The 27,754-nt window shown below is 38.1% G+C and overlaps 1 protein-coding gene across 1 annotated transcript; it reads right to left on the reverse strand.

Moving 5' to 3' along the window:
* Positions 1–2,178: 2,178 nt before the first annotated feature.
* Positions 2,179–27,712, reverse strand: BRMS1L (BRMS1 like transcriptional repressor). Its single transcript, XM_082318137.1, has 10 exons — positions 27,509–27,712; positions 19,294–19,384; positions 16,027–16,154; positions 13,226–13,305; positions 10,736–10,832; positions 10,201–10,284; positions 7,937–8,001; positions 6,427–6,466; positions 5,420–5,546; positions 2,179–3,712 (listed from the first exon to the last, which is right to left on the reverse strand). The coding sequence occupies exons 1-10, from the start codon at positions 27,642–27,644 to the stop codon at positions 3,589–3,591; spliced, it is 972 nt and encodes a 323-aa protein (XP_082174263.1). The 5' UTR covers positions 27,645–27,712; the 3' UTR covers positions 2,179–3,588.
* Between the last annotated feature and the right edge of the window lie 42 nt (positions 27,713–27,754).

A 27,754-nucleotide genomic window follows, 5' to 3' on the forward strand; every position in this document is an offset into this window, starting at 1 on the left:
TGCAGATGTACCGTGCAGCCGACCTACACGTATGCTGTGAAGTATTTCCAGACACCGGGCAGTTACCGTGCTGCCTGGAAGTCCACATCACCCAGAGCACCCCGACTGTCAGACCTCTGAGGTACCTTACGTACCCAAGGCAAAATATTGGCTACTTGGTCTTAATTCCAACAGTAACCATGCCCCCAACCGAGAAGAGCCTTGTAAAAAACCTCCTTAGGAGCAATCAAGTCCTCTTAGAACAGAGCTTCCTTGGCCACTTGTAAAAGGGTGTTTGGACAGGGCTGCCGTACGGGGACACAGAAGCATGCGTGTCCCATTTAGCTACCACGAGGAACAGTGAAAGGCTCCAACAAACCTGATACGGATAAAAGCACTGAAGATTTTAGCTATTTAAGTGCGAGGTCTATTGAACATGTTTTCTCCCTACCTCTTCCCCTGGTCCTCAAAAAAAGGCTAAAAAAGCAGCTCTTCCCACAGTAAAAATTGAAGAATTTCTCCAGGAGACTGGGAGCAGTATTAGTATTTCTTTCTTTTGGTAAAAGCCAAAACCTGTTTTTTTCTTTCCACTTCAAAGAAAAAAAACAAACAAGAAATCCCACCCAGAACAAATTGAACCTGTTGGTGGAAGATAGCACAGGTTTTCAAAATGAATGAAAATTTTAGTTCTTAATCATCATTTGCCACTTGATGGGGGTGGTGAGCTAGTTACGCAGGCCTTGGCTTACAAATATAAAACGTGATGTTCCACGGACTATAAATAGCCAATTTTTATCATTTTAAAACAAACACAGTGCGACAAAGTGCCAAAATCCAAGTGTATTTGGAAAGTTTAAGAGCTGCTTGTTACAAGATACCTAAGCTAAATTCCACGATACCTACGCATTAAGTGTTGCCAGGTTAAATCAATTGCCTTTCAACTAAATATACCAGATACTTCATTATGGGAAAGATGAACAGATCACCTTGCTCTGTGTGATTGGCAAAAAACACACTGTATCTCCTCTGAAACATAACTGTTCATATAGAATCCTTTTCTATACATGCACAGAAAGTTATTTTTGTCACTCAATGCCTGTTACTCTTCATTTGCTTCCCTTTTCACATATTGTATCTCAAGGAATGAACAGTATGCCCAACATCTTTTTCCTTTCAGCACTTCACAGATCTTAATCCTATCTGTAGGTTAAAACAATGCTACCGAGGCTTGAAAAGCTTTACTGTAGCAGTGTAAAAGATAAAACGGACGGACAACAGGCTAACAACATCTGTACTTCAAAGGACTAAAATCTGTTGAAGACACCTCTTCCATTTTGTGATGGAGCGAGCAAACCATTAACTGTTCAAATATTAAAGACACACAGCATGCACCAAATACGATTTGTCTAGGTATGAAACAATTAACCAATTATAGAAAAGACCGACATCATACCTTTCCAATTGCATACACAGAAGTGATTCCATCTAAAAAGGAAAGCCATAGCTCAGTTTCTTGGACTTCTAGTAATGGAACAGGCAGATCCCAGTTGTTTGATCACCAACCTATACTGCTGTGCTGTATATGTCATGTCGATATGAATGATGATATGAATCATGAATGATGTCATGTTGATATGAATTATGTTTATTCTGAATAAAGAAGCCACGCTCACCAAGTGTCAGTCCAAACTGCAGGACTGTACAAAGCAAAGTTCTGCACCCAAGGAGATCAGATTAGAAACAGCTTTAGAAATAATCAATTGCAGCCAGAGAGTTGCAGAATACAGGAGAGGAAATAGGAAAGGGGTGAACCATGGAAACAGTTTAGGGTGCCCAGCATGTCCTAAATACAAATGATACCAAGCACGTCAATAGCTAAGAGGTTCTTAACAGTGCTTACATTTGATTTATAAACTGCACAGAATAGTGCCTCTATAAAATATTAAAGAAAAAAATTGAAAGAACCAAACAAACAAAATCTATACATACAAACTCTCAAAATTCAAAAGAAAAAAATGTGCAAGTCAAAGGTCCTTAAAAAGACGTAGGCCTTCTTAAAACTTAGATTTCCCTTTAGCATTTGGTATATCAGCAATTCCAACAAGACTAGAAAACCAAAGAGCAAAACAACATAAAAGATGTCCACTACCACAGATCATTTATTTATACACTAAGTTAAAAAATACGAATATTTTATTACAAAAAGTTTATCAAACAACTGTATACATACAGTTCATATTGTTAAAAGCCAACATATCAATTGATACTTTATGTACATTTGATTAATAATGTCATACAATTGTAGAAAAGCATCACTCAGCAGAAACTGATTTGGCGTTTGGAAAGTAGTTACCACTCTACACTAGAAGAGACAATTAATATAGGAATAAAACATTTATATGTTACAATAAAAATACTTATTTGCGGTGATCATTTAAAGCAAATGGATGCTTTCTTTCTCCAAAAAGAATCATCATAAGTGGAGATTAAAGTGCACATAACCAACGCATTAATAATTCTTCAGCAATCCCATCTATCATTCTAGATGCTCCAAGCACATCACAGTAACATCAAGGATTTAGGACTTTTCTCTGTGGCTTAAACAGTAAGATTTAAGAGGAATTCAGCTTTCTAAGCTGCATGAAATAATTCTGGTGTACAACAAGATGAAGTAGGGTACAGAAATTTGGAAAATAGTGTTTGGTGAAAAAGCCACTGTAAATTTTCCCAGATATGTCATTTCTGGGGAAAAATTTTCCTTTTGAAAAGAAGATTCATATTATTTCATACAACTGTGGACAAAACAAGCAGAGCATGCAACAGTATTTACATCACCATCCCCGCAGTCATTCTTTGTGGCCTACATAGAACACAGGTTGGAGCAACACTGTCTACTTTATGCATAAATTTTACTGGCAATGTGGGGAAGAAGAAAAAAAAAAATCACCAACGATTTTTTTGCTATAGAATAGGGTCCTAAACTAGAAAACTGCTCCTCAAAAAACGTAGCTCAAAACGTTGGCTTTGTCTCATTACAAGCAACATAGTAAACCTTACAAAATATAACACAGTCAGTACTAGCAGAGCTGTCGAGGGCAATAATTTTAATAAATCGGTCCACTTTGGATAAAAGAATGCTTATGCATGTTACAATCTATTCAAAAGCAACAGCTGAACAGGCTAAATTTACATTCACAAGAGAAGCATGACATGTTCACTGAAAACAAAGTGAGTTGCTGGTAATTATGGTTTAACATTTTTATCACACCAACTGGTCACCAATGGGGAAAAAAAAAAATAATCTTTTTTTTCTTTTTTTTTTTTTTTTCCATTTTACAAATATGAGAAGTTCTGAGCCATTATACTTGAAGAGCATACTTCATATCTTAGGCACTGGACCCAGTTTAGAGGTAAAATGTCTTGTCAACATGATTTAACATCCTCAGGTTTCTGAAGGCCATCCATATGAAGTTTACATACAGCACTACAAATACACATCAGATACTGCTGTAGATTTATAAGGAATACAAAACACTATTAAATACAACTTTCAACCCATGGCACATCAAGCATGGCAATACCACTTGTTTCTTATCTGGTTAGCAACTGTCAGTTGTGGTTATGCTTTATTGAATATTTTCCTTTCTGTAGCTGAGAAATATACAGCTTGGACTTGCTTCCATCTGGTCTTTTAAACCAAACTTCATCATGGTTAATTGTTGTAATTATGGCACTACAGAAAATGAGGGAAGAAGGGTCAGGGGAAGAAAAACAAGATGAATTTAGAAACCTTATAAGCTAATAAATAACCTCAAAACTGCAGCTGTATTTCCATACAGTAAATGAAAATACACATTAGTTGTAAATTTTAGGCCCAAAAGACAGTGGCTCCACTGTAAGGATATTTTTAAACAGAATTCTTTAGTAACTGCATGTGTCTTTAGTGAACGTAATTAATTTTTCAGCCATCTATCTATTTTCTTCTCCTATGATAAAACCCTCAACATATACAAATATTTGAATTGTTTAAAAGAACAAGTCACCCATGGAAAACACAACAATAGACTACCCATGGTAAAAAACAGATCTGTTGGAAAACGTACCCAGAAATTACTTTGAATACAAAAAGTATTTGGAAAAAAGTTGCACAGATTGAAGCCCAAGATTTAAAGCAGAAAAAGTATTCAACTGTCATTATACCAAGACCATAAGAAATAAAAAGTCAAAGCCTGATTAACTGAATCATGCTTACATGAACCCTGCTTTTATGCTCGTTGTGGTAAACCTTAATACAAATAGTGAACATAACCCTCTCCCCATACCACCTAGGGGAAAAAAAAAAAATCAAATAAAATTGATGACAAAAAAAGGCTCAAAACCAGAGATTAAAACAGTTAATAGAAGAAAGACCTATCACATATTTAGTGTGACAAAACTCCCTCCAGGAAACTCCTCATCCTTAAAAGTTGCTGAAATCTTGAAAGGCTGGGAAAGTTCCACTGTATGCTTGCCCTGCTAAGCATCAGCTTTTGTCAGACACTGGATACCAAGATCTTTTTTTGGCCCAGTATAACTGCTATGTTCTGCAAAACTAACTCAGAATCTTTTAAATTTCAGAAAGAATATATAGTTTACTAAAATACCTTCCTGTTTCAGCCCTGAACAAACATCAAAAGCAGCAAAATCTGTTCCCCTTCACCATACACAGGGAAGAAAGGAAACAGCCAGTTTTACAGTAAACTACTGTTATATGAAGTTAATTTTCCTGGGTAGTTGTGCATATTTAATCAACACTGTGCTTAGATTGATTTGCCCCATTCAGTAAAAGGTAAGATATAAATTTAATTTTAAATCTTGTTTTAAATATACCCACCTTTTACAAATTTACAAATATTATCCATACAGAGAAAATACACTTCGATATCTTAAACATTCAACCAAATTTGCACTGTAATATTTAGACCATTCCCAGGTAGAATCTTTGTTAAGAGAAGGAAATACCATAAAAAAAAAAAGTTCCAACTCTTTTCTTTCAGAGCATTAATCAACTGAAAACAAAGCTTATCTTTAACAGTATAAAGTGTTTTTCCGTAATTAAGTATTTTTGGATGGGCCAACAGATCAAATTCTCAAAGCAACAAAATCCCAAGATAGTAAAAAAAAAAACTTACTCAAAGGCTATTCAGAAACTAGTAAGAGCTTAATTTCTTAGTGAGATCCTAACTTGCCAAACACCTCATTACCTTCAGTGAAGTCCAACCTTTACTAGCCTCTCTCAGAAGTCCAGCGCTCAACCTTCTTTGATAATGGGTCTTCCAAAGTGAACTAAGAAATGTTACTGAAGTGGCAGTATTTCCAAATAAACTTATTCTTCAATGCCATCATCCTATCTATTGCTTAATATGAACGTACAGAGCTGCATAAACTGAGTAATCTTTACCTTGTAGGACATTCATCTTTCTTATCAATGCATATCGTCTGTCCACGTCCATACCACTCTCCATCATAATAGAGTCTTCCTTCTTCAGATCTAGCACTATGTAGATGCTTTTCTAATTTGACAGGTGCTAAAATGATCGATAGAAGTCATTTAATATTGACTTGGCAGAAGTCAGTTAGATGTTTAAATACACTTTCATCAAGTTATTTATATAGAATATAAATAATTTTTTCCATTATCAAAAGTAACGTCTCTCTTAATAATTGCAAGAATGCAAGAAAATTGGAAGCAAGATACCTTTTATTTCCAGTCAGATAAATTAAAAGTTTTATTTCCATTTTCAGACAGAAGGTATCTTCCCCACAACCTTCATATCTGTGATATGAATTTTCACAAATTGAGTAATGCAATATAGAGAAGACTTCAAAAGGCAGAACCTGAAACCTCTTCACCAGCACGTTACCACAACATGCAAGTAGTAATACATTGCTAAAGAAATACACCACCTGCTTGCCTCCTCTCCCTTTTCCTCCTTACTCACCACCTCCAAGTATTCGATTTTACCTAGTATTAATGTGCTTCTCACCTCAGTACCAAATATGAGTTACCACTTCTTTCCCGTAGCTCTACTTTTTCAGGGTTGTAGCTTGCAGTGAATGTGAGCATCCTTTAGAATGCACCCCTAAGGTCCAGATGTTCTCAGTTTCCTGCCTCATCTTGTGTAAACACTGGTATAGCTTGCTAATATTAATTGGTGTAACCCACTTTTAGAAGTCTAAATTTTTGTTGATAATTTTCTAGAATTCGGTGTCAACACAATCATCAGCAATCGAGCTACAAGTATCAGCACCTGAGAGGTGAAAGACAAAAGCCACATCTTCCAGCTACTTCAAACCATCCTCCATCGCTATACACCAGGGCTAAAATAAATATGATCTGCCTAGATGCAGTTTGCATCGTTGCACACAGCAAGTTCTGTCTTGTGAAACCAGACAATGTTTACTTACGTTCTGGCTTTACTCTGTGTGGCCCCAGTGTAGCCACTGCCTTGAAACACAAAAGAAAATGAAGTTAGAAAGCAAGCATAGTCTTTTTTCTTAACTGCCAGCTTTAATTATGAAGTTATGTGCAGTGTAGATAAAGATACTTGTTTTTATACGCAAAAACCACAATCAGAACAAATCTAAAATAAAAGTGTATTCAATGGTGACTCGGTAACTAAAACCAGCATTTTGAGGGTGGGGAAAAAAAAAAAAAAAATCACGTTCATAATAAGTTTTGATTTCAAATAACTCAGCAGGTTTTCTAAATTAAACCATCAAAATTGCTGTTATGTCATTCTGTCAAGAAAATACAAAATGACATTAACTCATTCTGAAAAACAAAATGCTATGTGAACAAACTACTCTTTTGATTTATATGTTATGCTTATAAGCTCACAAATTTTCTCTCAAGTGAACTCTAGATCAAATGCAGTATTAAAGTAGGTTTAAAAAAAAAAACTCTAAGAGTTTTTTGGGCTGGGTTGTTTGCTTGCTTTTTGTTTTTTTAAATTATTTCCAGAAAAGGCAAAATCCCCAGCAGATTCTGGGTTTGTTGCTATTTAAAATCATGTTACACTACAGGAAACTGAGGGAAAGCTATTTTGTGTCTGTTCCTCTAATGCGACAGGAAAAGTCAGACAAGTTTTCACATAGGCATCACATTTTACTTCTTGTTTAGGAAACACGTACAAGTATAAAGCAGGATGGAAGCTGACTCAAAGCCATTGCCCACCAAGTTTTTGAATTTGCATTAACTTTGCTATTCCATAAGCTGAGAAGCACTAGGGTACATGGAGAAATTTTCTGACTGCAGGTGCAAGGCAAGGATAGCGTTCCCTTACAGCAAGTTACTTTAATGATATGACAAAGATCTGAGAAAGGCACTCTGCACTTAAAAGATGGATTTATTTTTTCAAATACATCAATTGGTCAAGCAAATTTGTCTTCATGTAAACCCTGATGCTCTTATAATCTGGGAAAAACACAGTACTTCACTTTATTAAAAAAATAGAAAGCATAAGGAGAGGTCAAAGTATAGACATCTTCATAAAATAAACTATTTACTATGTGAAAACATGCCATGAGATATATATTAAGAAAATCTTAATTTAAAACAAAATCCTATCAAATGATCCTGTCATAGTTTCTACCCAGTTATGCTAGACTATGAGAAAGCAGATCCTCTTGACACAGGCTTTAGGCTCACTTTATCATGGAAAATTATGGACTACCCATTTTAGAGGTAACTTCTTCCACCACTTTATTGGATTTGTCTGCACGATTTGGGCAGAATCAGAAAAAGTAGCAATAATATAGCTTAAACTGGAATGATTAGCTGACTACCGAAGAAATAAAAACCTATCTAGAGTTTTGATTATGTAAGAAATGCATTTACATATTTTTAAGAGTCAAAAGGACTAGACGAGAAGCCAAACAAAACCCACAGCCACTGGCATTCATTCTTTCATCTTACCTTCCTTATTGTTGTCCAGTCTTCAAGTATATCAAGGTCTTGTAACATATAAACTATATAGGGGCGTAGAAAAGTTAGGGAAAACTCTTTTAAACAGCAATAATAAAAATACCCTAATGTTTGTAGAAAGATATTAATAGCTCTGTTCTGCCAATCTTTCACACAAAAAATACCTACATGAAGTGAAAGCTCAGCAAAAATAAATTCATCTTTGAATTATGCAACCTAGAAGTACGCTTCAAAAATTATTAAAAAAAGAGATAAGTAATAGTATGTAGATATTCACACTATTGGAGTTCAACATGAAGATAAGATAAACAATTGTGACACAACCATTCCATCCCTAAGAGTTCCAAAAATCATTCTAGTTGCAATACTACAAATTACAATTAAAATTCACTGCAATTTCAATATACCACTGCAAATCAGCACCTACACTAGCATCAGCTTTAATAAAATCATTATTTTTACAGTATTCTACATCATATTTCTTTGAAAGAAAACTGTAGACAGCACCACATCTCTGAATATCAAATATCCAAAAAACAGGAAGTAGAAAGGCAAAGCCCCTTCCTTGAACTATGAACTGTAACGTAAGAATTGTGTATTAGAACAATACGTGAACTGCAAAATAAAACTCCATATAGCACAGCCATTCCCTAGCAAGAGTCTTCAGTTTTTACTTTGCGTCTCCCCATTTCATCCCTGCAAAACAAGTTTAGAAAAAGGTGCTATGAATGTTTAAAAACTAAATCTCCTAAAATGGGATATGAAAGTTTTAACTTAGTTACCTTTTGAAATTTTAAGAATCTTTAGCTATTTTCAAATTTGTTTTCCTCCAAATAGCAAAGAATTACAAATCAAAAGCCATGTAAAATCTCTAGGTATTTGCTTTACACAGATCTGTACAAACTGGCAAGTTCACAACTATTTTAAAATCATAAGCAAAAAGCTCATATTCACTTACTTCACAACTGAAAGGATTTTCAGCCTTATGAATTGCCTGAAATAGCTGGGGTTTTAGACTGAATACCATGTTAGTATTTTCTGGTTGGAATGTATTCTAAAATGGCAAGGTAGCTCATAATTCACAGAATCTAATGCTATTTATATGGACATCCTGAAGACAAGGATGACTGAGAGCTACAGAAAATACACTTTCACACTACCTGGCACTAAAATTGCTAAAAGGAGTTAATGAAGACACCTGTACTTGCATTGATTAACACCACTTGGCTTTTAAGCACTAGGTAAAAAACATCTCTACTAAACTGAATTTATGACACATCCTAATGGAAGAACAGCCATTATTAGGACAAATCATCCATCTGGGATGTGTTCCAGTAAATCAATCATCCTGAAGGAGGGTGTCCCAATGATGACAGTTTTTTCAGAAACTTCTTCCTTCTCACCTTCTCCTAATGCTACAAAAACTTTTGAAAGTAGCAGGATTTTTTGCAGCAGCTTAGCAATAAAAAAATGGCCTTTATACCATATAATGTCAATACTTAGAAGTTGGTCTCTTTTAGGTAGTCTCCATGATTCTGGCAACTTCTAAGCCATCACATCTCTATCCTATAAAAATGTTAGGCTGGGGGTAGGAGTAGAGAGAACACTCAGTTTGCAAAGGCATCTCCTTCTTTTTCTCGAGAAAGATGATACCATCTCTTGGGTGTTATACCTTAAAAAGTTTCAGCTGCTCTGCATGCTTGTCAACAGCTATGAAGAAGTCATCAATGCAAAATTCTTAAATACTACACTCGCTCTACAGGAACCCCAAACCCACAAACACCACCCCCACCCCCAACCGTCTCAATTCTTGGAATTTTAAACTTTTAATCAGAGGGTTCTAAAGTCTATGGAATTGTTAAGCAGTAATAAATTGAGGTAAAGATGTCCCAGTATGAGAAGCAAAGCTATACAGGAGAAGTTACACAAGTCAAGTTATACTTTGCAAACATAATGCCTAACTTTTTTCCACTTTTGCCTTGTAGCTCTATTTTTTGAAAAGTTAGAAAAAACAACTGTTAGAAATAGTCTCTATATGAAACTAGTAGTTACATAAGAGAATCTTAATTTCAATTTTGATAATGGGATGTGTCAACGTGGTTTCTCTAATCTGAATTAGAATAACAACTGCCATGCAAAAATCAATTTTGAGAATACATTATCACTTCAACTTGTTATTAATGACATACGTAATAAGACTAGCTATAAAACAGTAAACACTAGCAGAAAGAACAACGATTTCAGTAAAAGGATATCTGATACAACAACAGGTTTCTTCTTATCTGGACTAAAAGGATCCTTCCTTTTCTTCCTGGACTGTAGCTCATCATTCCATAATTCTGAAAAGACATAATAAGAACATGCTATGAATCAGAAACATTTACATGTTTAGCCCTTTTTGCAGCAGAAAACATTGTCCAAAAATGAAAAATAACACATCTTCTGGTGATATGTTTCTGGACAGAATGAAGATGTTACATGATTATGTAGTCATGGATTAATACTCTCAAAACACACAAGGAATGCTGACAATTACTAGACCAAAGTTTGTTTTAAGCTTAAATTCAAACACACACACACCCCCAAAGTCTACAGTTGAATAACACTCTACTGGATAACCTGAAACTCACCAGACATGCTATGTGTACAGTCAACTAATCAGTAGCTACCAGAAGATTAAAAAAAAAAAAAAAAACCAAAACCAAAAACCAACAACAAAAAACAAACAAAAAAGCAACACCAAACAATAAACAAACAAAAAAACCCCAACAACTTTGAATTTCCATCCACCTGAGGTAATGTCAATGCTATGCCTGTCTTCTTCAAGTCTTCTAATCTTCTCTTCTAGTTCACTTTGTACAGTATCATACAACAGAAGCTTTTCACTCTAAAAAAGCAACAAATTACACATTTTTACATGACTAAGTTCTATCATCTAAATATATATGACAACAATTTAAAGCCTCAGTGGAAGGCAAGAGTAGCTTTAGGTGAAAATTTTTCAGAAGCCATAAAGCATATGACATTTCCCTCTATCCACTTTCTTAGCATGAGATCCTAGCTCCTTAAAGACAGCTCGCTCACTTGGCATAAGGGTAAATATAGTTATCAAATATCAGTACCGAGAATAACTAAGTATATAAAAGCATGCAGCTAGATCTCCAGAATAACCGTTTGTATTTTGACACAAATACAGTATTTTCCTTTTGGATAGCAAATATTTATTCACAATGAATAACTGTAAAGTAGTGACCTCTATATCATCTTTCATTACAAATCAGAAAAAGCTAATGTTTTCATGGAAAGCTTTTTATTAAGCTGCCTCCAATATTAATAAACCTGCAGTCATTTATAGAGAATTATCATCTGTTACCACAGTATTTATAATTTTCTATTTTCATAGATCTGAAAAATACCTTCCCACAGAAGAATTTATTGAGCACATAAAATAATCTAGAGTTGTGAAAGCAAAATTGTCTACCTTAAAGCTGTGAGAAACACTTTTAAAGCACTGCTTTAAAAAAGTTAGCTAGTTCATCCTTTTAAAAGGCAATTTCTGATCCAAACAAATTAACATAATGCTAATGTATCATTAGCACTTTTTATATACAAAGACAAACAAAACCACACTCTGATGTAAACTTTCTGCAGCGTTCTGTGCAGTCTACACTCTCTTCCACCTCTAAGTGTTTCAGAATGAGAAAATCAACTTTGTAGTAAACTGCTCTCAATTACTGTCCACCACATTGGACTGATACCAAAATTACACAGTATCTATGTAGATGAGTCACCCTTTTAAAGGCAGCATCGAAAAACACTAAACTCTCTAAACCAGTGACTTGGAATTAAGCTGAGTTCCAAGCCTGAAGGAAATAAATTTACTGTTCTTTCATAAGCTTGCACATTTCCTAAAACACGAGCAGGAAATACAGCTGATTGTTACATTTTAAAGTTTGTTTTCACCGAGCGCCATCTTTAACAATTCTGGAAAATAGAGGGCTTGGACTTACTCATTGAAAAAACAAATTAAGCAGCACAAGTCACTGCGTCTAGCTATTTGCTGCCAGTCCCTAGAGCCAAGTCAGCAGATGTCTGCACCTGAACTGCTCCTGCCCATAGCACAGCATACTAACAGAAACTTACCTTTACCAATGTTCAAGCTAGTGTGCTGGAGTGAAGCAGAACAGTGGAGGAATAGATGAAAACAAAGAACCCTGTTCTACTAAATGGCTGTCATGTTTACCATTCCCTTCAAGTTACAAAGTATTTAAATTCCAAAGATCTCCTTTCACACATTTTTCAAACCCTAGTTATAAAAAAAAACCTCCCAGTGGAACTGAAAAGGTGGAAGCCTCTTACATATACCTGAAACGCCAAATGAGTGTTATCGTTTCTGAGACATTCAATCTGTTCTGACATCATTCAATCACGGATGAGAAACCCTGCAAGTCTTACAGGATTCTGTCCAACCTCAGGAGTATTCACAGGAGCGAAGACAGTAATGAGTAGTCGTTCGTTATACCTTGTTCTTTCCCAAGGCATGAAGAAAATAGAAATTTTTTTTAAAAGTACACATGCACATTCTTGCTTTATTGGTATAGTAGGAGCCACGGACTTCAGGAATATGGTGAACCACTCAGAAGAAAACACCTTTAAGGAGCTGTAACGGGGGGCTGAGGAGTACTATGATTCAAACCTCGGGATACAAGCAGCTATGTAACAGCATTGGACATACGTGTACTGGAGTACTTGTACTACAGTATCCAGTACTTAGATGCTTAAACAGGAATGTTTATGTTCAAGGAGAGAAATATATTTTTCCTGTAACTGCTTATGAAATGACAACTCTATCACTAGCTGTCCAAGGCATCTTAAAAAGACATCATCATGATCATCATCATCATCATCATCATCATTATTATTATTGTTGCTGTTGTTAAAATGTAAGGTGCTTTTTGCTAAAATTATGTCAGATATTTTAGTTACTGTTCTTGGTAATCTTTTTACAACAAAGCTAAAAAAAGTCATGTGGGAATCTATTAACAAGAACCTGTTAATGTAAAATAAGAAACCTTAGCTATACTTATATGCAAAGCCAAACTAATATAAAGCTAATTTTATATGCTTTGAATAACCTCTTATGTGGGCTTAAGTATCACAAGGCAATTGCATTCAAATAGCGAATAACAGCAATAATAAAAACATGCACCGAACTTGGAAAGCATAACACACAGTAAAGTTAGATGAGATTAGCTATCGATGTAAAATAGCTGGCACAACCTCACAGTGCTGTCGAGAGGCTTGAATTTCACATTCATACTTGTTCTTCACAGATTCCAGACAAAGCTCTCTATAGATACCTGTAATCAGACAAATTACAACAGTATTACTTTCTTTAGCTAATATCTGATTTCAGAATTCTCTTTTAAGACTGCCTGCAAGTCCCAAAACATGTATGTACTGGAAAATACAGATATATTATACTAGGCACTTACAGTGGCTGGCTGCTTTAGAGAGCAAAAATAAGAACAAGTAATCGCTTAATTCTGAAGACCTGAGGAAAAATAAATGCTATTTTAACTTTTCCCCATCAGTCAACAAAATACACCAGCGGTCATGCTAACTTTACAAAACAGGTCTATTTCATATTTCTGATCAAATTATCCTGGATATCCTTAGTTTTCAAATCCATGAAGTACTAAATGGCCTCTTTTATTTTCTAATTAGAGTTTTAAATAACGTTTTGGGGGTTTTAAATAGCTAGAAAACTGAATGAAAGAACAAACTTTTACAAATTAATATTTGCAATAAGTCTTACTTTATAATGCATGACCTTAATAAATCACATCAATTAACAAGACTCTGTTCCATTCTTAGGAATAGCCACCTTGCAATACAAAGGATACTGCTTCTGAGTATTAGGAGCATTTCTTAGAGGTTTCTGAAAATGTTTACACTAAACAGACAGCTGAAAAAAATCTGAAAGGTATCTGAAATGTAATATCTGGCAAGTATAGATAGAACTTGATTTAATATATTCAATGCATTCAACAAAAAATACTTAAATTGTTCCAGATTACCATGTTGAGGAGTTAAGTTTGCACACATGCTGGTGCTGTCTAGCAACTGAAGAATTCCCAAAACCAACTTCCCTTAGAATGCAGTTGACTATAAATTAATACAGTACAAGAGGAACAATACTGTTACTGGCAATTCCTCTGAAAAACAAACCACAAAGTATTATGTCAATCATCTTTCCGTTGTGAAGTCACTTTTGATCTATAATTCACAATGTTCTTTTCTTACATTAGTATGTTATGCTGACCTTTTTTTTTTTTTTTAAATATTTATGGCTGACTGGCATGTCTAGGTCTACCAATTTATAATCACTGCTTATTTGCCTGAAATTGAGCAGTGTAAGTATGAATATGTCTAGAAGAAACAGTTGTATTCCTGACTTGCTGAAATAGTCAAGATCCACATTTTGTGTGAATAGTGCTCAGTGCCTTAGAGAGCAGAGGAATACAAGTTTCTTTTCTACCACAGATGCAATTATATCCATACTTATTATATCCATTGTTTTTTTTTTTCCTATCCCTCCCTCCCCTCTCTCAGGTAGAAGTAGGTCCTTGGGGGTTACCTGCTGGAGCTCAAGCCCTGCTACTATCCACTTCTATCAAGCCTCTCACACAGTAAGAGCAAATAAGCCTGTTCTGCAGTTTCTTGCTTTCTCTGGAATAATTTTATCAATCTCATTCAGTTGAGGACAAAAGGACAGAAAAAAACAAGCCTGATTTCTAGTCTCAACTTCAAGGAAACTTTGTAGTTTTTACCCTTGGCTCTTTTTACATTGGAACGTGGATCTGCAGTGCTGCTGAAGGCAAATCAGGAGAATCTGTAATATTCTGACTATCCATACCCTACATGAAAGCAATGACAGCCAGCCACATTAAAAACTGGAAATCAAAAGCCTGGATCAAGGTTGCTTTTATATCAAACCTTCTGCAAGTTCACCTGCGAACCTTCTGCAAAGCCCAAGTGGGCTACTAAGGACTAGTCAAGTAAGTTTGGGTTAAGATCTTAAAACTCAGAAATTCTGTGTCACCAGCTGAGGAGAAGCGTTATGGAGAAGACCAGGAGGGAGAGAAACGCAATAGACCAAAAGATTTCAAATCCTCTTCGTAGCCTAAAGTCAAAAGTACCAATGAAGACATATTGAGTAGCACTGAAGTAGCACTAGTATGATGAAAAGTATAGCAGGCTTGCTCTTTTCCAGTTTGCCTGCACCGTGCTTCTGCTGAATTTCTTGCAAAAGACACCGGCATAGCTTCTCTAGCTAGAGAGATCACGACTGTCTGCCTTTTGGCTCTCCGACAGCCTGTGTTAGGTAACCCTTCGACAGCTGAATTACTCATAAAGGGGTCGAGCTGTAACATGAAAAGAATCTACAACAGCAAAGTAGAGAACTTTGTCTTCCTATAATACCACTGTTCCATATGACTATATGGTTGTATCCCGGAAGAAGATAAAAGTTCTTGCCTGCTTCTTCTATGAGCATAAAAGCCTATCTAAACATTAGTTTTAATAATTAAAATGTAGCTTAGATAAAAGCTGCTAAGGACAAGAGTTTTCCTCCTTCCCCAGATGGAACAGAAGAAGAGACACAGACTAGAAGAGCAGGAAAAACATGATCATCAAAAGATGACCTGGCAAGCACTAAATGAGATAGCACCTACATATCTCTTCATTTCAACAGTGACTACAATGTGCAGACTTGATCCCAAATCTTCTGACTAATAATTATTACTGTAATTTTGTGCTTACTACACAAAGACAGACAGCCATTAAATGAAACATATAAAAGCCATATTTTTAGTGCGATGTTATCAGGCAACTTGTGCAAAGAGGTAAGCAACCTATTCATTTTGACTTGAACAATACTTTACATTTAAAACTATGCCACAATATTTCTAACTTTAAAACACACTCCTTTAACAATTCTAAAGAAAAAACAAGATCAACCTTAAAATGCATAGCAAGTTCATACTGTTGAAACAGCAATACTCATTTTAAATGCCTACCTGCCACCTTGGTTCGGATTTGCATATTTTCTTGTAAAGCTGCCAATGGTTCTAAATATTCAGGTGCTTTTCCGGCTATGACCTCTTGTAGTTTTGCATCCACTTGGCTTAATCTTTCTTTGTAAAGTCTTAAAATAATAGAAATTAAAAATATGTATTTTATTTAAAAGCAAATACAAGTTAGAAGAAATATTTTTAAAAGAACTATCCTGCAACTCTTTGTTAATGTTATGGAACACCCACTGAAGCAAAGTTATGTATTGGAAAATTCAAATGGTAACAAATCTTATTTTCTTTTTGAACAATATTCCTCATGTCTATTAAGACTTTCTGGAAAACACATGCAGACAATCAGAAGTGTAGAAAGTAAAGATAAAATGAAATGTATCTCCATCTCTAAGGAAGAAGAAAAAAAACTGCACAGCTGTTCATAGGATTAAGATGGAGTAAGAGGTGAATCAACATGGAAGAGGACAGGAAAGGATACTACAATACATAAGAACAATATGGCTTACATCATGGGAGACAAAGATAGACATTTTGTGGATAGAAACTCCCATTCACTGTCGTGTTCACTTATCTGCTCCCACCCTACCATAAATCAAGGAAAAAGTGAGGCAGGCTCTTATTGAAGCAACCCTAATTTCATCTCCTATGAAAATCCACATATTGCGCACTATCACAAATATCACAGGGTAATTTGTAACTGACATTTTCCATTCCTGCCAAAAGGAAGTGTATTTAAAATACTTTTATTTTACCTAAAATTCATTCCTTCTATAAAAGCTCATATTTACTGACAGACAATGAAGAAATCTGCTTGCATTTTGAAAAATTTAATGTAATATCAATTACAAGTATTTCAATCACAATAAAGCTCCACTCTTTGTAACTGGTAACTTAAATATAGTGTTCAATGGTAGAATCATCAATATAACCAGCTTCTCCTGTTCTCATTTTTCACCTTGCACCCCACAATCAAAAGCTGTAGAATTAAGGCAAATGTGTACAAACTCTGTTGTATGTGTTAAGAACACATCAGATGTTATCTGTTTACGCAGATAAACATATCTTTGTTATATCTGTTTACACAGATATAACAGATGTCTTTGGGACAGGGACTCTGCTTTTTTACTTGTTTTAAGTGTGTAGGTTAAGTAATGAATTAGACAGGAGAAAGTTCATGTATACTGACACATCAAGAGCTCCTTGAGAAATACTTCCTGTTCATCTGCCACCAGCCTGCTATCATTTTACTTGGATGACAACTCCATACTTCAAGTGTGTGTACCTAACCTAGCAATTGTCAGTGATCACTCCCCTCCTTCTTACCTGTAAACTGCTAGAGTATGATGCACGCAATCTGTCCTGCAGTCAACTGACATTGCATGCAGCTGATTAAAACCCAATCTGCTGGGCTCAATCCTTGATGAGCATGCTATGCACACAATAGTTAGCATAAAGCTACAGCAGAATTATTTAGCTAGAACATAAGCATGGGTGCACAGCGCACATGACTGGGTGGGTCACTAACATTTGATTACACAGCACCAAGTTCCAGCTACATCAGAGCAAGCGGTTATGGACTAAGTGCTGCCAGCACTTGGGACCACATAGCCGTTGATGGACTACAACTGTTTATCCAGTACTTTCAAACAGTGATTTGCCTAAAATAGATAACTGCTATCAACCTGTAAATCTTACTTATCTCATAGTATCCAAATTCAGTTTCCCTGAAAAGGAAGAGGAGGTAGACAGAATCACTTCATCATCTCTGCTATTGGTTGTGACTAAACATACCATTGTTTATGCATCTTTTTCTTCTTTCCCAACTTTATCACCTCTCTACTCACGGCTGCTTCTCCCTATAATCCTTCTTCTATCATTCTAATGCTCCTTTCTCAGTATTCCCACCATCACAGTTCTTCCAGCCCATACAAACACCCCAACCTCTCAACTAACCAGTGTCTGGTACACAATGCCTTCCTCCTCATATACCACAGCCTTACCACCTCCCAAACACCATTCACAATCCCTAAACCCCCTGAAATACTTGTTTCCTTCCTCCCAAGACCACCCTCCTCCATATTCACTCCTTAAAGGTTTGTTTCCACAAATTGTTTTCAGTCACCCAAGCTGTCCAACAGATGGAAGAGTAGGACTGAACTCAAAAGCTGGCAGTTTTCCAAATGCCAAACCAGTCAGTACCAACTGGCTCCAATACTCATCGGTTGGCTCCATTTCCCAGGTTGCTCCATGCTCAGCCCAAAGAAGAACAGCAGGACAAACAGTCTTCTCTAGAAACTGGAGCAAGAAATTGCTTGTTGGGCAATTGTTTCCAGACCCTATTAGATAGACCTCACAGTGCCCTGTTAGGCAAAGCAAGTTGTATGTCACAGTTCTGTAGTAGAAAGAACTATCTCACAATATAAACACACATCTGAAATGTAATGACAACTGACTAGATTTTCAATTAAAATATATGCCCAAGAATAGACAAGGTCTCCTCAAAGTTTCACTGGTCAGGTACCTGATTAAGTTAGTTGCCAAATTACCACCAATTTAAATTGGAACAGATGCATCCAGTTTGTCTGGGCATATGTGGGGACAAAAAAAAAAAGGCAACTTAAAATACATACAAAAGACTGGCTCTAATACAAATGAGATTCACTTTTGAATAACTGTGGCTATTAATTTCGTCTCTTCCACTTACGTCTTTACTACTGATGTAGATGTTATGGCAAACTACAGACAGAGGGCCAACAGTATTTTCATTTTTTTTAGTATTATATACTAGACATACTGTTTTGCAGTAACTGCAAGAAACTCTCATTGGTACCAACTATAAAAACTGCTGTGAGACCCTGCAAAAACCCCTATTTTCTTACTTAGCAAAGACAGTGCTTGGGTCTGTCCCACATATAGAAAAGGATGAGAAAGATCTTGAGTAAATAAATAAATAAAATCACAAATTTCCCTAAAATCACAATTCCTTTGTTCTACTAAGGATTTTGATGCAATAGACCCACACCAGCCCTGCACAGCAACAACATCTCAAAACCATTCTTACAGAAAAACAGAAAATAAATAAATACATACATAAAAGTATTCTGGAGCAACTGCCTGCAAATAATTTCAGAACTCCCAATCCTTATTCTTCTCCAAGAGTAGCACCCACATATATGAAAGACGAGAAACACCAGCTGCACACAATATTCTCATGGAATGGATCCTCAAATGAGGCACTTAAAACATTAAAATACTTACTGATCTTTAAGGTCTGTAAATTGCTTTTCAAGATTGGACATTTCATCTAAACACTCCATTCTTCTTCTTTCACAGTCCTCATCATCCATTTCTAAGAATAAAAAAAAAAAAAAAAAGTAATTTATTTTGAACAATGTAATGTATAACCAAATAAACCGGATATTTTGTTTCTAGTGAATTTGAAGGAAGCATGAATTTTAGCCATGAATAGATTAAAAAGATTATCCATTATATTATTATTATCTTATGGCAGAATATGAGAAATCACTTGCCATATAAACTGCAGAGTAAGAAACTTAGATCTAATTCTAGAAGAAACCCCATAAACAGCAATATTTCTTCCTCAAAACAGGAAACATCATCACTGTAAGACTTCAAGAGGTTAAATTTCATGACTGATAATACAAGGTGTTCCTAAGAATGCATGAAACAGGAAAACTAAACATTGTATATCACACCAGACAAAAGGCAGCATTAAGCACGAAGAGTTATTAGTCACCACCGAAAATTCAAGTGTATCCTGAGTTAGTATGAGCAAAAGCAATCCCTGGAAACCAAGCACAGTTCAATGTTACATTTGTCTTACAAAATTCAAGGTGTTGTTTTATTAATATCCATTTAAAAATAAAGTAACACTTGGTTTTGAAAACAGGTTTCGTCCTGTTCAATTCGGAGAGTTCTTTGAAGCTGAAATATTAATGTAGAAATATCTGTAGTTCATCTTAATGACCATTTAAAATTACTACATTTCTAATGGAACACTTCTCAACTCCGAAGTCTAAAATTTTGCAGAAACTTGATTTTATATACTTTTATGCAGCAAGAGCAATTAACATTAAACTATTTCCACAGTTCTTGTTTTAATTTATATTCCTGATTTTTTTCTTAATTTACCTAGTGAGCATAACTGTAAAGTACAAGAAATACGCACTTTTTGGCCAAAAATTTTGCCACTTTTCATAGAGACATCTGATGTTACTAAACATCAGCTGTTACCTCCATTGCCTTTTCTTAGACTAGAAAACAGAAAAACTAAGCTGCAAAACTCTTGACTCTTTCCCACCCTTCCCAGAAGAAAAAAAAAGGCTTTGTTAAGCCACATTCAGAAGTTAGAGATGTCCTGAAACTGCTTTATAGCAGCGGTATCTCCAGGAATTAGCTGTCTACAATTATGGTACAACTGACCATTTATCAACCAGTAGGAGAAGACATGCGGAAGAAGGGATGGCCGTGCAGGCAGGAACTGGGGCTGAACTGGCGCAAACAGGCCAGACATTTGAGAGAAGGGGCTGTCCTAAGGAAGCCATATCCATCTAAGCAGTTACTCTGTCCAGAAAAATCCTAACTCCTGACAGAAAGGCAAAGCAGGATCTGGAACCAAGCAGAGACAACCTGGACTCACTCTTCTAGACCATAAACAGCTCTGAGCCTTTTGCTGCTTCCTCACTCACATTTTTCCAACAGACGTGTTTAACTGCTTTATGCTGTCTCCTACACCAACTACAGAAAGCAGCATGCAAGTCTTCATCCTTATTGTTTTGCAAAAGAGTATGGCAATCTGCAAAGGTGATGAGGTGAAAGGAGTAGCTTCAGGGCCAGCACAGCTACTTAGGAGGATCTGATTAACTCAGATCTTCCACTCAAACCTCTCAATGTATGAAGTTTTCTGCACATAGCTTCTTCCTGAAATCATCACAAGCTTTTAAGACTAAAAACTACACTAGCCCTCTCCGCCTGGATATGAAAACTAGCAGGCCGTGGAGCAGTATTAATCTGTATTACAATGGTACCTACGAGTCCAAATTAAAGCCCTACTGCAGTTTGTCACATTTCAGTTAGTACAAGCAAAAAAGACAGCGTGTACAAAGTTTTAAAACATGATATAACCTGAAGTATTTGAAAGCAGAGCGAAAAAATTTAAAGACAGAACTTCAGAAAAATACATTCAATGCTTAGCACGCTGGAGGGGGGGGGCAGGGAAGAGAGTATCAGGCTGTTAGGAGATACTATTTTATTTTTAAATATTGTTCTCAAAAGTAAGGCAGATCCTGAATCCCAGAATAAGGCTGAAAATCAGATTAAAGAGCAAAGTTTTATTTGGCTGTCCAGCATAATACTCAAGCCAAAATTGACTGGGCAACTTTCAACTTGGCCAGATTTAAGGAATGTGGCAGTCATATTACTCAAAGAGTTATAAAAGTAAAGCTTCTTTAAAATTTGAAAGCACCTCCCCGTGAAGCCAGACAGGAACAAGCACTGAGATCCCGACAGTTCTCCCACTTTATTCTCAAACTCAAATACACGTTTCAGGTGTGTTCAGCTATGCTTTTGGTTCTACGGATGTCTTAGTAAGGAATTCACTCAGAAGCTTTCCCTTAAATTAACATGGATTTTATTGTGTGCATATGTTCAGGGTCTACAAATCAAAGAAAACGGATTCGAACTGTAACCCTGGCTGAGGATCAGTGCAACACCCATTGTTGGAGGGGAAGGGGGCTGTATCTTACATTTTAAACTTGCCTTGCAAGGAAACTATAATGCATTGGTATCTGAGGGCACAGCTGACTCTCCTGTAGATATTAAAATAACACATAGCTCTCTCCAGTCTCAGCTACGTATACAGTCAAAAGCCTTTGCCTTTCTGCCTCTAAGACTACATTCTACCTATCATTCATGCTGAATGGCAATTCTCATCCTAAGTCACTCTTCAACTGTTTCACCTTTAGTCTGCCTCCAGTAAGATTCATAAAACAACAAAGATTTTCAGAGTCCTGAAATGTCTTTAATTCCCCAGTTATGGAACTTCTTCCCCATGGCTTTAAACAACATACAGATTGGGGAATATGCAGTACTGAAAAAAAAGAGGTTTTAGGATCAAATCTCATGGCTTTCCAGCTGAAAATTTACATCAGGAGACAGAAGATTCCTCATTTCATATTAAAATGCTTGCTAATAGGCCCATCCTATCTCAAAACTTCAGACTTCCCATAAAGTTTCATACTGCACAAAATAATTAGGGTATTTTTAGACACTTTCAAAATCACAGTCATTCTTTTCCTACTATGTTTAAGCAGTCCAACTCAATAACTAGGGCAGCCTGGTTTAAAGACAAAAAAACCTCATAGTACTTAAAATGTAACAGTGCCTAAAATAGGTTTTTTTTAATAAGCTGTGGCCCATATAGAGTGCTCTAAAAAATGGCCAAATTCTCATCTGGGATGGTGAGCATAACTTGTGGCTTTTCTGTTCATCCCTAATATGCTATTCTATATCCTCATCAATAAAAAAAACTATACTAAATACATAGCGTCAAAAAGAATAGGATAGAAACAGTGCCAGCTCTCAAGGGCAAGCTATGCTTCTTCTAACCGCACCTTCCGTATTCTCAGGCATCTACTGAAGAAAAAAAAAAAAAAAAAAAAAAAAAAAACAAAAAAAAAAAAGGCAGCTGAATGCAAGTAAAGCAAATGACAAACTTAACCAAAAAAATCCTTTCCTTCAAAATATTTTTTTCTTATTGTTATAATTTTAATTAAGACTTTTTTCTTGTGGTGCTAATCATCTTATGTCTGTAGGAGCAATATGCTTCCATGGAGTACGTTCATATTTGTCAAGACACTGAGACAAGCATGTAATTTCCTGTAATCATCGCTTTTTAAGTGCTCCCTTAAAAGCATTTCTCTGTGGAACGCAACAGAAATTATCTGGAGAGCTTCTTGTATTGTTTTAAAGAAACATTCACAGACTACATTCGCTTAAAACACAATTTCTCCTTCCTCCTCCCTACTCCCAGAAGAAACCAAGACAAGGGCAAGACAACAGAATTATTTCCCTTCAATAAAAATCAACCAAAGTGTCTTTGAGGACATGTAAACATCAAAGTTTTCTTTAAAAATATCAATTAGCATAACTACAAATGGGAGCAAAGGAAAGTTTTGAAAAAGAGCAAACTTCAAAGCTAGAACTAACAGAGACAATTCTCTCTTCACCTGAGCCAGGGAGTTGGAGGAGAGGAATAATTAAGTTTACGTCTGTTATACCAAGCTCCCTTCCTCACACAGAAAACAACATTTTTTTAGACATACAGATTAGCCTGAGTAAGAGATGAAGAAAGGGCATTCCCAGACGGCATCTAGCTACAATACAAACCAGAAGGCTAAGACGGGCTAATTAAGTGGTGGTTATCGTTGCAGTGCTGCTCCTAGACCTCATCAAGGAGTCCTTCACAACCCTGTGTCTCACCCACCTACTACCCAATAAGCTTGTATATTCCTCCTTTACTGTCTTTCTGTTTCCCCTGAAGGATGTAACAAACTTCATATATCAGAACTTCTTGAAAAGCCATCTCAATGAATTTCTTATCTGAAATACAGTATTCCCTTTTAAGTCCATGTACAATTCTGATAATGAACTGAAACATGCTTTTGTAAGTCACATCTGAAAGGAACAGAGCAGGTTCCTGTGCAAACAAGGACATAATCAGATATGCTTTTCATAGAATTATATAATCATTTAGGTTGGAAAAGACCTTCAAGATCATCAAGTCCAACCGTTAACCTAACACTGCCAAGTCCACCACTAAACCATGTCCTCAAGCACCACGTCTACACATCTTCAAATACCTCCAGGGATGGAAACTCAACCACTTCCCTGGGCAGCCTGTTCCAATGCCTGACTACCCTTTCCGTGAAGAAGTTTTTCCTAATATCCAACCTAAACTTCCCCTGGTGCAGCATGAGGCCCTTTCCTCTCATCCTATCACTTGTTACTTGGCAGAAGAGACCAACCCCCACCTCACTACAACCTCCTTTCAAGTAGCTGTAGAGAGCAAAAGGTCTCCCCTCAGCCTCCTCTTCTCCAGACTAAACAACCCCAGCTCCCTCAGCCGCTCCTCATGAGACTTGTGCTCTAGACCCTTCACCAGCTTCGTTGCCCTTCTTTGGACACGCTCCAGCACATCGATGTCCTTCTTGGAGTGAGGGGCCCAAAACTGAACACAGTACTGGAGGTGTGGCCTCACCAGTGCCGAGTACAGGGGCACTATCACCTCCCTGGTCCTGCTGGCCACACTATTCTTGATACAAGCCAGGATGCCATTGGCCCTCTTGGCCACCTGAGCACACTGCTGGCTCATGTTCAGCCAGCTGTCGACCAGCACCCCCAGGTCCTTTCCCACCAGGCAGCTCTCCAGCCACTCCTCCCCCAGCCTGTAGCGTTGCATGGGGTTGTTGTGACCCAAGTGCAGGACTCGGCACTCAGCCTTGCTGAACTCATACAGCTGGCGTCGGCCCATCGATCCAGCCTTTTCCAACTTAAAACATGATTACCTCCTGCTGCTTGCCCTGGTACCCTCACTCAAGTTCATCTTTTTTCCAACATAACCACAAGCACACAGAGATGCTGCCTGGTTTAGGTTTCATCAAAACAACCCAAGACAGTTTAAGCATATTTTTCCGGCCTTATTTTTCAACGGAATCACTTTCAGAGAACAGGGGTAAGCAAAGACCGATGAGCCTTCCTCAGTAGCACATCTGTGATTGTATCAATAAACTCTCCACCTACAACAGCCCAACTGTTTATAAAAGCTGTGCGCACGTTCAAGTTTCAGTACAGCACAGCTTTGAAGCCAGTCCCATGACTGGTCCAGCTTATCAGGCACCGCGTCGGTTTGCAGCAGTTTTGGTGAACACAAACCAAGTTCTTTTCCTATCAAGTTAAACCCAAAGCTTCATTCCAGGTACTCGTCAAATGCGTTACAACGTCTAGGAAGAACACAAGGGTTTGAAACAATGACTTGTCCTCTGGGCAGCTTCCAAACATACTCATTTCAGGCTACATAATCTGAAATAAACCCTAACTACTTTGGAGATGTAGGGGCCTCACCACTATCTACTCAGAACTACCTATTCTCTATTCTTATTTTGCCAAATCAGTTGCTAATACAGACACAAATAAAATCACCATGTTTATAATAATTTTGCTGCCTCTTTCAAGCCCATACCTGGATGGGAACTGTGGTTCACAGTTCACTGATTGAAGAGATCATCTGTGTAGCACTGCATTAGACAAGAGAAGCAAGATCTTCCCTCAGATGAGTAAACAGCCCAGAACTAAAGAACTCCCTCCTCCAGGAGACCTCTTCTCTAAACCCATGCAAATCTTTAGTCCCAAATTCACAAAAACGTGTAGGTGTCCAGTTAACTGATTTAAGTTGGAGGTGTTTACATATTCTCACAAAATTGCAATTTATGACTTCTGGTGCTATTGAGCTGCAGTCTATCTAACCAGTGGTTTACATAGTCCCCAGTGCCTCACATTTACATATCAGACTCTTCACCAAGATGTTTTCACTAGCTACCTTTTTAATGGGTTATTTTTCTGACAGCTTAGCATACAAAGGCCCAACAAGCATTGAAGTCAGTGCAAGAAAGGGGACAGGAAAGCACAGTGTACCAGGAAGGGTGGCTAAATATGAGAGGCAAGACAGTGGCAGCCAGCAATTCAATACAGGTGGACAGCCGCGGACCAGCAGCCTAACTTGTAAACTGGGATTCAATCAGCAATACTTGCCAGCTCAAAGGCATGGGGTAATGGGGGAGAAGAAGGGGAAAAAGGTAAAAAAAAAAAAAAAAAACCCACCACAGGAAGCTCTGCATAAACTATGGGCAGATTACCTGGATTTGTGGATTAACCAAGGCCTCTACTGGGGGATCAGCTCTGGTGCAGAGTGAGCATTAACTCAGATCAAGGTCTAAGGGAGCAACCATACTCTCTCCCAGTATGGCAGCCACACTTTCCCAGCACTAGTACAGTCTTCACTCTACTTCTACAGAGTCAGCTTGTCTGTCTCTGTACCACACCTGTGGGGCTCCAGCACCTTGCTAGCCCATGCACAGCCCAGATGAGGGCAAGCTCCATGAGCGTACATGGAACCGCCATAGCAGGGCTTTCCCTGAACTGCATCAGTCAGTGTGAATATAAAAGCCATAGGATTTAACATTCAAGATCTTCCTGATGTTTTAACAACAAAAATGAAGAATTAACTGTACATTGAGAACTTTAACAGATAAACCAATCACAAGCCAACATATGTAAAAATATAATTTCACAACTGTCTAATTTGTCTAGTTCATGGCATCCTACTCCTTCCACTGTGCCAAGCCCAGCACTCATGCCATAAGTCAATGTGCTAGTAGAGGCATGGGACAGAATCCCAGCAGACCACTCTAAATCACTTAAGCTGCCAGAAACGCACATCAGGACCACTGCTAGCACTGAACACAGATACTGTTTTTCAGCTAACCCTTCTAGTGACAAAAATCCTGCTTAGGGAGCATACTTACTTATGGAGCCCCGTGATTCCAGAGCAGCAGTGTATGCGTCTGATGATCAGTACGTTCCCCAGTAAGTAACCATTTTATAATTCAGCCCTTGTAATTACAAGGCAAGTTTGATCAGATAATAAACTTTTTCTAACACAGTGGAAATTGAGCATAGAAAAAGTAATCCCTTTAAAGCTGGATTTCACCTACTAATATCGTTCAAAATCTACAGTCCAGAAGAAGCTATGGAAAAAGGAAAGGACCTTCAACAGAGCAGAGGTTGAAATGCTCTGCAAAAGAGGGAAATGGTACTGACAGGGCTTCCAATGCCCCCTCAAAGACAGGCCTCAAAACGTCTAATTGAAATTCACTGTTTTACATACAAGGAAATACATATGTATATATGTGTGCACACATGTATGCCTGTATTTCGTGTGCATGCATGCCCGCGTATGTACGTATGTGTGTGTGCTAAGCCTTTAAGCGCAGACCTCAGCGAGCACCCCTGGGGGCCATGCGCTCCAGCCCAGCAGGGCGCAACCCACAGCACCCACACGGAGCGGAGCGGCGCGGCGCGGCGCGGCCCGGCCCGCCGAGCCCGGGTGCCAGCCGGCTCCGGAGCCGGCGGCTGGGGGCGAAGCGGCGCTTCCGTGCCCATGCGCCCCGCCGCGTCCCTCCCCCGCGGCCGGCGGCCCGAAGAGGAGCCGCGGGGCCGGAGCACGGGCTGGGCCGGGCCGGAGCGGCGGGGAGGCGGGGTCACGGCGGGGGTGGGCACCGGCAGCCACCGGAGCGGGGGGGCGGGACCGGTCTCTGCCCCGGGGCAGCGCGCCGGGCGCCGAGGGAACGGCCGCGGCGCCGCCTCAGAGGCGCTGCCCTGCGAGCGGCCGCGGTACCTGAGCTGTCCCCCTCCTCGGACACGGACGAGCTCTCGGTCTCCTCCTCCTCCGAGCTGCTGCCCTCGTTCTCCCCGTAGTCCACCTCCATCTCATCGTGGTTGTTCTCCTTCTTCTCCCGGGAATGGACCGGCATCGTCGCCGTCGCCGCCGCCGAGCCCCGGGACAGCCCTTCCCGCCGCCGCTCCGCCGCTGCCGCCGGCCCCTCCGCCCCGCCCCTCCCCGCCTGCGCAGCCTACCCCGCCC

This window comes from Platalea leucorodia (assembly GCF_965183815.1).
Source record: "Platalea leucorodia genome assembly, chromosome: 7".
NCBI lineage: Eukaryota > Metazoa > Chordata > Aves > Pelecaniformes > Threskiornithidae > Platalea > Platalea leucorodia.

What these genes read in the sequence shown, in the direction of transcription:
- BRMS1L (XM_082318137.1), bottom strand. Translation starts at nt 27,644, where the DNA reads ATGCCGGTCCATTCCCGGGAGAAGAAGGAGAACAACCACGATGAGATG. An exon ending in ACTGGACAACAATAAGGAAG is followed by an intron (nt 6,467 to 7,936) that starts GTAAGATGAAAG and finishes TTGTGTTTCAAG; the next exon opens with GCAGTGGCTACACTGGGGCC. An exon ending in AAAGATGAATGTCCTACAAG is followed by an intron (nt 3,713 to 5,419) that starts GTAAAGATTACT and finishes CATTTTCTGTAG; the next exon opens with TGCCATAATTACAACAATTA.